Source organism: Callithrix jacchus, chromosome 9, assembly GCF_049354715.1.
Source record: "Callithrix jacchus isolate 240 chromosome 9, calJac240_pri, whole genome shotgun sequence".
NCBI classification, from domain to species: Eukaryota; Metazoa; Chordata; class Mammalia; order Primates; family Cebidae; genus Callithrix; species Callithrix jacchus.
Window position 1 is genome coordinate 79447354 of NC_133510.1, and position 12982 is coordinate 79460335.

Genomic DNA, 12982 nt, shown 5'->3' on the forward strand with positions numbered 1-12982 from the left:
TCCCTGAAATTGTTGAAAAAAGTTACGTGTATCAGCAGTTTTCTGGGAAGAAGAAAAGTGGCTGTCATCAGAAGAGACTCAAAAGAATTTAAGAACCAAGCCCCTAGATAATAGCTACATGAAATCATTTTAAATCTCTTCTTGTAAAGCAACAACAGGGGAAACAAGTGATTTGGAATACTAAGAATAAAAACCAAAACACAATTATGGCCTACTAAGTAATCCCTTTTGTGGTAGTATCTCATTTGTGATTGAAAAAAAATAATAATACTTTACTCTTTAGCATATGTTTTAGTTATACTGATAAATTTAGATGAACTGAGTTTTGGAGGAACAGTTAATCTGAGTGCTACCCAAGCAGTGATAATCTTATCTTTCTAAAATTATCAAAGGACATAATTTTTAGCTGGTACAGAATGTAAAATTACTGAGCTCTGTTCATTAACATATGGAAAGACTTCTTGTATAGTTTCTTGAAATGAGGTAAGAAAACAGTTTTCAGATAATTGTTTTGAATTACCTTTTAAATACCTGACCTAGATGGTCTCTAAAGAAAATTTTTTTTTTAAATTTTGACAGTGAAATTCAATCTTACATAGGCAAAATGCTGAGTGACCTTACCCCCAACCATAATGTTTATCTGACCAAAACCTTTGAATAATTTCTTTTATTAACAGTTTCATAGTCTATAATTACTCCATGTAGATTCTTGCTGTTGTTGCTGTCGTTAGTATTATTTTGGCTGAGACATGGAGTGATCAAATAAATATAGACTTAACTTAGAACCCTGGTTTTAATATACTTCTTTAAATGAATTGAGTGTTTATTTTACCAGCTGAATAAAAGAACTATATAAGAATAGTTAGATGACTAGAGGAGTAGTTGAAAGATTTTTTTAAAGCTCCCTCAATCTTTTTGTCTAGGCAATCCTTAGGTGTCACATGGCCCTCTAGTGGAAGGGATGCTCAGCTGGACCGAGGCAACTGCAGGATATTCCAGGGGAGTTGTTACCCAAGGGATTGCTTTTATTCAGGTAATCTTTATAGTTTGGATTAATTAGCTGGTTCTGACAACTTAGGTGATGGAATTTTTGAATAGGTAAGGAGCTGTTTTAAAGTAAATATCCCTATTTGTGGAAGACACCTAGATTATCCCATTTCTTATTAAATATCATCGATCTTTAAATTAAAGGATTGGTTGGGCTTTTTGTTGTTATTGTTGTTTTGTAATAGTTGTTGCTGTTGGTGGCAGTGGTGTGTTTTATTTTGTTGTTTATTTTTGCTTTTTTAATGTAAAAAAGGTAAACTCTATACAAGTAATCATTCCTCATAAATAAGGTATCCCAAGGCTCTTTATTCCTTTATTCTTTTTGACCTGGTTTTTGGAAATAAAATTTCAATGTTTTTATACTTTTTAAAAGCAGTTTTGAATTATCATCTTTACATTCTTGAAACTTTGGTAAGCATTTTAAGTTTTACTTTTCTAGTTGAAGAGGTCGATAAATAGTGGAAGACATTAAATAGAATGGAAATGTAGGGGTCTGACTAACTTGCAAAAGGAGAAATAAGATTTAAAATTTTTAATTAGTTAAGGCAAAAAGAAGCATAGACCTAAAATTGTGAGTGCTTATTTTTTTGTTTCTTACTTTAATACATTTTATTCTTATTATGTAAACTCCTTGGCATTCTTTTTCTTAGGATTAAAGGGAGATGTAAATTTATAACTTGAATTTACTATTTTTTAAAATCATTTCTCATTTACTTTGGAAACTTCTGGATGGGTGAATGAATATAAATCAAGAATGCCAGTACAATAGTGGAAGAAGTAGAGACTGACTTTTCCTTTTCTCTTCTGGAGACTCTTATTATTGTTGAAATAAAACTGAGAGATTTCTGGCAACTTGGTATTATAGCAGGATGTTTTGTAGCAATAATTATTACTAATGGAATTTTTAAAGAATACGAAATAACAGATAAACTTAGTGACAGTCTCTGATCCAGCAGGTACTAAAATACCTACTTTTTGATTTGCTCTCTAATATGTCAAAATACAGGCAAAAATAAAATCAACAGAATATGATGAGAAAATACATTTTGTGTTTATTCTTTGGGAAGGCATAATAAGAAATATGTAACGATGCAGGTGTTTTTAGTAATTTACACAATGCCTGTTAATAGGGCAATAAATTAATTTTTATAGATGTTCTTTAAAAGTAATACAGCCTGCTTTAACATTTTTAATAAGAATTTCTTCTACTTAACAGGGTGAATCAGCGCTTGATTTGGCAAAACAGAGAAAAAACGTGTGGATGATCAACCACTTACAAGAGGCAAGGCAGGCAAAAGGATATGACAATCCGTCCTTCCTTAGAAAGCTGAAAGCTGATAAGGTAAACCTGTAACTGAAGATTTTCTTTTTCTTTCTTTTTTTTTTTGAGACAGAGTTTCACTGTTGTTGCCCAGGCTTGAGTGCAGTGGCAAGATACTGGGTCACTGCAACCTCTGCCTCCCGAGTTAAAGCAATTCTCATGCCTCAGCCTCTGGAGTAGCTGGGATTACAGGCGCCCACCACCATGCCCAGCCAACTTTTGTATGTTTTTAGTAGAGACAGGGTTTTCACCATGTTGGCCAGGCTGATCTCAAACTCCTGACCTCAGGTGATTTGCCCACCTTGGCCTCCCAAAGTGCTAGAGTTACAGGTGTGAGCCACCACACCTGGCCTAAGGTTTTCAACATATCATTTTTAAAGCAGGATTCATAGGTACACTTACTTAGCATGAGTACTTATAGCCTTTAATTTTGGCATTTCTCAATGTAATTTTTGAAATATTATTTTAATCAGAATAAATGAAGGTAAATAACAAAGTTTCCAAGGGCTCTTGCCTACCTGATTGGTGACCTTTTGGCGCCGTCTGATAATTAAGAAGGATGGGTATGTGTGAAATTATTTAAATCTCCATAGCCTACTGGTGTAAATTTTGGTTCATTGATTCAACTGGCTTTTGTTAAGTAATAGATAAAAATAAAGATTTTTCTGGTGAATGCTCATTTGTTAGTATGATAATAAATTGTGAAATAGCTTAGTCCTAATACATATCTTTTTAAACTACTCACAACTCCAGTACTAACTTGAGCTTTGCATTCTTTTGTGATATGTTATATAACTTTTTTTCAGAGAGAGAATTTATATACTTGACTTTCCTTTGGAAAGCCCATTTTAGATCATCCATATACCTTCAGTTTTAAATTGTTTGACTGTTGGCTCAGTTGCCTAATTATAATATGGTAATAAAACTTAGAATATTTTCTCCCAAAGAGGTGGTCTAGGTTCCCCACAATCTTATTTCCCACAAAAAAGAAGTTAACTGGCTCAGAGTTTCTTTATGTACCCAAATAATTGTCAAGATGTCTGCTAACTTGTCAATAATCACAGCTTGAGTGGCATTAAGTCTTAAGAACCATCTTCTGTAGATTGTATTTAGGCAGTTCTAGTGGTCATGTAAATTATTTAAAGTTAATAGCGATCTGTCTGTTCCCAAGGCGAAAAGACAAATTTGGGATAAAGAGAAGCACACTTGAAAGCAGTACCTCCTTTATTTATAGGAGTTTGGACTCAGTCAGTTTAAAAGTACCCTCGTCTGTTACTTAGAAGAATTAGATTCATAGTTTATAAACTTGGCTGTTTTCAGCCCTATAGCTGAGAATAATAAACAGTTTTTGCATGTTATATTAACTCTTTTATTTAATTATTAGATACAGTATAGAAAATAATTTATTTTGTGTTGCTCAGTTTTCTAGGATTTAGAGCAGTTTTGCTCAACAGAGTGAAAAATGGCTATCTCATGATAATTAGGCTAGTAATAAAAATATCTTTTGTTACTTTGGAAAATCCCATAATGTCGGTTCTTTTGTTTTGTTGAATGTGAGTATTTTGAAGTTTTATTTATATATATGTATATATATATAGTCAGACACAAGTGACAACAAATTTTAGATGTTGCATTAATAGGTAAAGTTACTTTCTTAGCATTAGTAAACTGTATATCAGGTTTATGTGTTTGGATATGATTTTTTTTTTAAAGAGAACTTCATTAAGAGTGTAGTGCAATTTTAACATTTATATACTATTATGGTCAGTTCAGAAATTGAGTTTCTTGTTTTTTTTTTTCATTAGTAGATTTAAATATATTAAAATTTTTCAAAAGGTTATTTTTAAAAATATATGATGATTGGGAGAGTCATCTTTAAAGGTTAAAAGTAACCCTCATATATTTAAAAATTATGATTGGGGGCCTGTGAGATTAAGCATCTATAATTATGTAGACTGTTCTTTTTCCATGTCACATTGGAAATACTTCAGTCATTAATATGTTTTGATTTGCTAGCCTATGAAATGTGTTATATGTAAAACTAAACAAGAATATAGTGATACCTAGGACTCAATAGTATTTTATTTTAAAAAGTTATTCCCTTAAGAAAAATAGAAATGTCATTCCAAAAGGGGGAAAATATTTTTGGATAGTGCTAGTAGATAGATAAAGAGAGAATCTTTAGCCAGGCCTGGTGGTGTGTCTGTAGTCCTAGCTACTTGGGAGGCTGAGGCAGGAGGATTGGTTGAGCCCAGGAGGTTGAGGCTGCAGTGAGCCAAGATTATGCCACTGCACTCCAGCCTGGGTAACTGAGTAAGAACTTGTTTCCCAAGAAAAGAAAGGGGGAGAATGTTTTTAGAAAACTATTTTAAAATCTCTTAGACTTTTTTTAAGTAAAAGGATTTTAGACAGGCATATTTATGATTAAATAAGTCTTCTTAATAAGTTGCAAGGACACCTTTCAATTAGTATTTAGAGAGGGTTTGGGAGTAGGAGCGAAATTGGCTATAAAAGGGCAATATGAGGAATTCTTTTAGTAATGGAAATATTCTGTATCTGGACTGTATCAAGGTTAGTTTCCTGGTTGTGATATGCTACTGTTTTGCAAGATGTTACCAATGGGGGACAAAGGATATTTAGGATCTGTCTGTATCATTTATCACAACTGTGTGTGAATCTATAATAATTCCAAAATAAGAAGTTTAATTTTAAAAAGGCGTCTGAATCTAGGTGGTAGATATGCTTCCTATGTAATTTTTCAAATTTACTATATAGTTGAAAATTTCCCTAATAAAATACAGGAGAAAATAAATTTCTCATATAGCAGCACATCACCATTATGTCTTTATAGTACCATTTTATGTAGCCATACATTCTCTCTCTTCTGAGTAGTAAATCTTCTCTCATGTCTTAAGGTTCATACTTAATAGAAAAAAAAATTGGATTACTTATTTTACTACATTATAAAATTAAAGCCTGAAATTGATGTTTAATTACTACTATAAGTTGAAATTGCACATTTAGTTTAGAAAATGAATTACAGTGGCCAAATTGGGGAAGACATGGTCATTTATATGAAAAAACAACAACAACAAAAAAAACCAACCTACTTTTTTCAGTGGAAGCCAGTAGAATGAAAAGGATGCTAAAAGTGTGTAATATAATCTTAGCCTTTAGAAAGATATTCAATAAGGAAAGCAGTGTTTATAAACTCTGCTTTGTTAGATTACAGCTGTCTTTTTTTTTTTTTTGCAGGGGGAGGGTGTGTGTATGACAGGGTTTCATTTTGTTGTCCAGGCTGAAGTACAGTGGCCTGATCATAGCTCACTGCAGCCTTGACCCTTGACCTCCCTGGGCTCAGGTGATCCTCCCACCTCGGGCTCCCAAGTAACTGGGACTACAGTTTAGATACATGCCACCATGCCCAGCTAATTTTTGTCTTTTTTGTAGAGACATGTTTTTGCCATGTTGCCCAGGCTGGCCTACAACTCCTGGACTCAAGTGATTCTCCTGCCTAGTCTTCCCAAAGTGTTGGGATTAAAGGCATGAGCCACTGTGCCCTGCCTTGAATATCTTATATAGTTTTTTGACCTAAGGTAACTGAAGAGAGACTTGATAACTGGCTGTAAGTCTGTGAAGGGCTCTTATATGAAAGAGGCTTACTTTGGTTGCTATAAAGATACAATTGTGATAGATGTTATGAGGAGTTATGTAGGTTTTATACTTACAAGTATGGACTTTCTAACAACCAGACCAGTACAGAAATGAAATGGAAATACCTTTAGAATATTGAATCTTTGTTCAGAGACACATCTCCTCATTTAGTGGACTCTAGGAGCTTATGGATTGTTTGATTTTATTCTTTAAATGATTTTAAGATTTTAGTATACTGTTTATCATTTGAAGTGTCTTCTCCAGGCATGCATCTTCAGGTTTTCTTATGTGATATAATTCTTATACTATCAGTCATCCTAGTTGTCTTTGTCTGTCTGGTTATCAGTGCCTCTGTTAAGAAGGAGTGGTATTTTTCATAAACTGTTGGCTAGCCAGTTTATGTGTTAAGCAGGTGGTACTTTCTTCAGTATTTGACCATATAGAACCCACTCCTGTAACTTCTATTCTTATTTTCCACAATTTTGGCAAAGTTATTTAAAATCGTTTAATGCCTGTCTCCAGAAGACAGACTCTTAACACCTTGAATTGTACCTGTACATAGTATGCAAATTTGAATAATGAATTTCACCTGCTGTTGCATGCCTTCATAAACGTAACAGTGGTTCAGATTGAGATTACTTGAAACATGCAAAAACTTTCTAATTATTTGTTTCTGTACAGGAATTTCGGCAGAAAGTAATGCTAGGAACACCTTTCCTGGTTATTTGGCTGGTTGGGTTTATAGCAGACCTAAATATTGATTCTTGGCTCATTAAAGGGCTAATGTATGGTGGTGTTTGGGCTACAGTACAGTTTCTTTCAAAGTAAGTGTGTTGTTTTTAACAGTATTTTAAATTGTACATGAAATAATATAATTTGTACTCATATAAAATTGTTTTGTATGTTTAGAATTCTGCATTTATGTTGTACATTTGATCTTTATTTAAAGAATTTAGATATCTATATGTGAAATCAGATTTTTTAGCCTTGTTAAAATGATTCAAAGGTGCTTTACTGATTAAAGCCTAGCATATAATTTTAACACTAAAATATTTATTGAGAAATATTTGAAATATTTTAGTAAAAGCAAATTTGAGTCTGTTGAACTCTAAATATAACATACATATTGTTAATTTCTAGGTAATTATAATACTTGAGCTCACCTTTCTATGGGAATTATTTTTTCCTATAGAAAATAAGGCATAAGCAATAAGCAAGGAAGAAGTTGTATTTTTAGTAGCAAGGTAACATCTAAGCATAGTTATGAAGTAGGCTTAGTTTTTAAGATTATTTTCTTCCTCTTTTTTCTTTAAACATCATGATCATTTCATTTTCTTCTTATTTGTAGGTCTCATTGCTCTAAAGTTGCCCTACCCAACAAACCTAGATAGGTGTCTGTGATCAAGAACTTCCCATCTAATTTCCATTTCTTTAGTATCTTATTTTCACTTGCTTTTCAGAAAAGAATTCTGAAAATAATTCACAGAGAGATGAGAATTAGACTAGTATTACAATATGCTGAGTGACTTAATTCTAGTTAATTAATCTCATTTTAGTAGTTCTAGGAGCTCCAAGAGGTATAAATAGGAAGTCACTAAGGCTTCCTGCCTATATGGATAGTTGATTCTGTTTATGTTTAGTAAAATGTACTAATGTTTATTTTTCCCAATTTTAAGTATTATAAACACAACCCTTCAGTTTCACTAAGTTAGCCAGTTCATTCTACTTGAAAAGATGTGCTCCAACTTTTGCTGGAGTATATAGGTTAAGGAGAAATAATGATGAAACAGAGAAAAATGTGAAGCTTGGTTTGTATTCATTTGTCAAAATTATAACACATCTTTGGTGAATAATATTTTGGATGATAGCCACTATATATACTAAAGTCAGTTATTGACTTTAAGAAAATAAGAGTGCACTAAAATTCTGATATTGAAAAGAATATGGAATATAATTTAAATTTGGGGGAATTAAAAGGAACTTCAGAATCTTGCTGAGTCCTTCAGCTGTGAACTAATTTTTATTGATGACTGTGAAAATAGTCATGATATTTTAGCATCATGAACTCTGGATTCTAGTGAAACCAATGCTTACAATAAAAAATGTGTGCATTTTCATTTAAATAAATACTCATTTTTACAATGAAATATAGAGCTCATGTGTTGTAAAACTTGTGTTTTACAGATCCTTTTTCGATCATTCAATGCATAGTGCATTGCCCCTTGGAATATATTTGGCAACCAAATTCTGGATGTATGTGACATGGTTCTTCTGGTTTTGGAATGATATCCTTTGGTTATAAAGATCATACCTAAAACAAATTTTGTTTGTTATTTGATGTTTCCTAAATTGGACATTAAAAGTTATGTTCAAGAAAAAAAACTCAGATTCAGATCTCAAAATAATGTTAAAAAAACTGTTTTCTGTACTCCTGTTATGTGTAAGTGGCAAGAAGCAGGAAACTGAACTACTCATTCATAATACGTTAAAATAGTGTTCCTAGAAAAATAAGTACTAATATAAATAATATTTTTTAATATTTTATATTTGATAGGTTGCTTTTGAAAGCTATCTTTAATAACAGCATATAAATAATAATGGCTATCATTTTTGAGTGTTTAAAAGGCACTTTTTGACTATTCATTTAATCCACATCTAATAAGTTAGTATTGTTACCCCTTTCTTCCCCCTTTTTTTCTGTATTTTTTATTTTTATAGATTCAGGGGTTACATGTGAAGGTTTGTTATATGGATATATTGTATAATGGAGAGAAAAACAAGCAACCTAATTTAAAAAAAATGGATAAAGGACACAAACAGACTTTTCTCCAAAGGCGTGCAAGTGGCCAAACATGAAAAAATGTTAAACATCACTAATCATTAGAGAAATGCAAATTAAAACCACAATCTCACACCAGTCAGAATAGCTGTTTTTAAAAGGTCAAAAAGCAACACGGTGTCAAGGATGTGGAGAAAAAAGAACACTGTTGGTGGGAATGTAAATGAGAATAACCTCAATGGAAAGCAGTATGGAGATTTGTCAAAGAACTAAAAATAGAACTAGCAGCCATTTATGGTGGCTCAGGCTTGTAAGCCGAGCACTTTGGGAGGCCCAGGCAGGTGGATCATGAGGTCATGAGTTCAAGACCAGATTGGCCAGTATGGTAAAACCCCATGTCTATTAAAATAACAAAAATTAGCTGGGCGTGGTAGCGCACACTTGTAGTCCCAGCTACTTGGGAGGCTGATGCAGAAGAATCTCTTGAACCCAGGAAGTGGAAGTTGCAGTGAGCTGAGATGGCACCACTGCACTCCAGCCTGGATGACAGAGTGAGACTCCATCTCAAAGGGGGGAGAAAATGAACTCTACCATTCAAGCCAGTTATCTCGATTTTGTAGTTGAGAAGCATTTAGGCTCTGTAGCTAGTCTCTGATCAAGTTGGGATTGTGAAACATGTATTTGTCTAACTAAACCTATTCTAAGACTTTCTACCAAATGTTGATTTTTACGTTTTGGTATCAAGCTATTTTCTCTAAATATTTTTTAATACCACTACTTATTTTGTTGAGACAAATAAGAGTTAATCTTCCCTCTTCATCTCTTTTGCCTTCATGAAAAGGTGTTTCATCTCTTTTGCCTTTATGAAAAGCATTTAATGCTGTATTTTCACACATTTGCTATCTTCAGCAAATTGTCAGTGTAGTATACTTTCCCTATTTAAATTTTTTTTTATTTTTATGTTTGAGATACGAGATCTTCTGTTGCTAGGTTGGAGTACAGTGGCACAACTATGGCTCACTGCAGCTTGAACTCCTGGGCTCCAGCAATCCTACTGCCTCAGCTTTCCAAGTAGCTGGGACTACAGGCATGCACCACCAAGGCTTACTAATATACTTTTTAAACTAATATAATCGAAATTATAATTATGCCTGTGTGCCAATAAAGAAATAAAGCCAATGTCAATTTCTGATATTTTTACATAGAAAAAGTTCAGTCAGCAAGATAGACTGACTTACTATAATAAAGGCACATGTTTCTTAAATGTTAATTAAATATTTTTTAAAACATTACTACCAAAAGTATATGTTTTAAATGGTATGCAATTTTTGGTGACTTGTAACTATTCTAAACAATCTTAGTTATTCATACCTGGTTTCACTTCACAACCTTGCTTATCATAATACTGTATTATTTTTATTAAGTCGCCTTGTGTCTTGGTTGAAACACAAAATGTGCTTATTTTATTTTTGAGACCTAAGGCACAGAATTGTAACTACATTGCTGATTCTTATATTTTTACTGCATTATGTAATTGCTTTCAGAAAGAGTAGTACTTTTAAATATTTTCTTAGTGTAAGTATCTGTTGAAATTCTTCCATATGACAGTTTCACTAGCAAATTCTGGCCTTGTATTATACTTTGTCTTAAAAATTATTCCTCAAGGATTTATTAAGTTTTAGAATTGCCATATTGGAACACTTAGTATGAGTAAAATAGATCTGTTTGTTTTCATTACCTCATTTATTTTAAACTTATAAAAAGCATTGACCTCTGAAATGACTTTAGTATTCCAGACATATTTTCTAACTTTATGTTTCCTAAATTGGACATTAAAAGTTATGTTCAAGAAAAAAAACTGAGATTCAGATCTCAAAATAATGTTAAACTGTTTCTGTACTCCTGTTATGTGTAAGTGGCAAGAAGCAGGAAAATCAGTAACTTACCAAATAATGAAAAATTAATGCTAGAGAGTATTACATAGTAAACTTTCAATTTTTTCCTTTATTCAGATTTAGTATGAAATAGCTAAAGCTTGGGAAATAGTATAAAATAGCTAAAGTTAGAAATTGAAACTAGGAGAGGCTGATTTTGAAGGGAGGACCAGAACAATCAAGTCTATTTAGCTTACCCTATTTGAATAATTCTGCCTTTAAAATAGATTGATACAGATTTCATTTTGTAAATACATTCAATACATTGCATCTTAATTTTTCAAATAAAAATGCTGTATGAGAATATCAAGTTTTATTCTTACACGTCTATAAAGGAGAGATGATAGTAGCACTGTCTCCAAGTTCTTGAGAAGATGAACACCTGAGGACATACCCGAAATGTAAAAAGTGTGTTTTTTTTTTTATTTTTATTTTTTTATTATTTTTTTTTTAAAGTGTGTTTTTTTTTAAAGGTGCACATTACCATTTCTGATGACTTCTAAAATCTAAGTTATATCTAAAGTTATTTTAAATGTGGATTCACAATTCCTTTTGTTTTTGGGTTTTTGTGGGGTTTTTTTGAGACACGGTCTCACTCAGTCACACCCAGACTATAGTGTAATGGCATAATCACGTCTCACTGCAGCCTCAACCTCCCAGGCTCAGGTGGTCCTCCCACCTCAGCCTCCTGAGTAGCTGGGACTACAGGAACACACCACCATGCCTAGATAATTTTTGTATTTTTTGTAGAGACTGAGTTTTGCCATGTTGCCCATGCTAATCTCAAACTCCCGGGCTCAAGTGGTTCTCTTGCCTCAGCCTCCGAAGGTGCTGGGATTATAGGTGTGAACCCATGCCTGGCCAACAGTTTCTTTTGTTTGAACATTTGTGTATGTGTAAATGATACTCATGAAATGTGTGGTAAAATCACAAATTACTTTAAATTCCGCTTATGCAAAGGAAAACCTATACTTTGTGTTATAAAAAAACTGTATTTCTAGGTCCTCTATGATTTTGCAACTGTGTTTTTCTCCCAGTTTTATACTTCTAAAGCCAGTGTGAGAAGCTTAAGAAACCTCTAGGGAAGGGAACAGAAAAGAGCACGAGTAAGTTATAATGGAGGCACAAAGGAGCTTAGACAGGAAATAGCCACAGGCTCATAATACACAGTGATGATTCAGGTACCTTAAGATAAAATAGCAGCAGTTGTCCAGGATCACTTCTGATGACCTCAGGCTCTTTTCTGTTGCTTTGACCATGTCTCGTGCAACTCATGGCTAACTATGTAATTAACACTGATTTATACTAGTTTTGAAAAATAGAATCACTGTTGTTTTCCATTATTCACAGTAGTTCTGTAAAGTTGCTGCAAGCACTGAAATAGAAAATACTGAACCATTGTTCCTAAGAGAAATACAGTGTTAGGTTCCCACATGACTCTGGTCACAACAGTATTGGTATCAACTGATCACTACATAACCTTGTTTTGCATGTATTTCTTTTTTAAAAATCTTATTTAATATGTATTGTTGATTCATTAATCTTGAACTTACGGCCAGTAGCACTATAGCTTATTCCTGAATGAAGCTTATCTATTATAGGATTTTTTTCTGTAAAGCACATCACAGCCTCCTTGTGCTTAAGAGCATGATAGCACTTCAGCACTGTGCTTGAAGGTCCTTTTAAACAGCAAAATCAACAGAAAGCACAAAAATGTAGCCCTATATAGACCATGTAAAGGACACTTGTTTATAGTTATGAGAACTAAAACAAGAAGACAGAATGTTGCTTTGCTTAGCCTCAGCTGAGAATGTGTGCATTGGGTGACTCACATTTTTTACTGTGTTGTTCATGACTATTGAGTGACTAAAAAATTACCACTAATATTGATTTTGGTGTTACAAATTTTATCAAGTGGGTGTGAGGATCAACTTTATAAATTTTATTTTGGTTTCTTAGGTAATATGATACCCAGCTTATTAACTTACTTAATAGGTGTTTTTATGGTGATAATGAATTTTACATTGATGTAAACTATCTGTTGTAATAAATTCTTACTGTTCTGTTCTTTGAATAATTACTTCCCTATAAAACACTTCATATTTATTTGGTGATTTTTTGTTTATAGTTTTTCAGATACATTATTTTACTTCTCAAAATAATTGAGATTAAAATATATATATATATATATATACATACATATACAAATCTTAATACTGTTTCTAACTGATGGGAATATTGAGGCCC

At 32.8% G+C, this 12982-nt stretch overlaps 1 protein-coding gene across 3 annotated transcripts in view; it reads left to right on the top strand.

Annotated features, from left to right (window-relative positions):
* ZDHHC17 (zDHHC palmitoyltransferase 17) overlaps positions 1-12982 on the top strand; it is a 92592-nt gene that overhangs the window by 57020 nt on the left and 22590 nt on the right. For 2 of the 3 annotated variants that reach the window (XM_002752805.6, XM_054238641.2), the window contains 3 exons: positions 2264-2389; positions 6704-6846; positions 8207-8307. In XM_002752805.6, the coding sequence (XP_002752851.5) occupies positions 2264-2389; positions 6704-6846; positions 8207-8307 (370 nt within the window). The remainder of the gene's footprint in view (positions 1-2263; positions 2390-6703; positions 6847-8206; positions 8308-12982) is intronic. The other variant, XM_017976226.4, reaches the window with a different exon arrangement.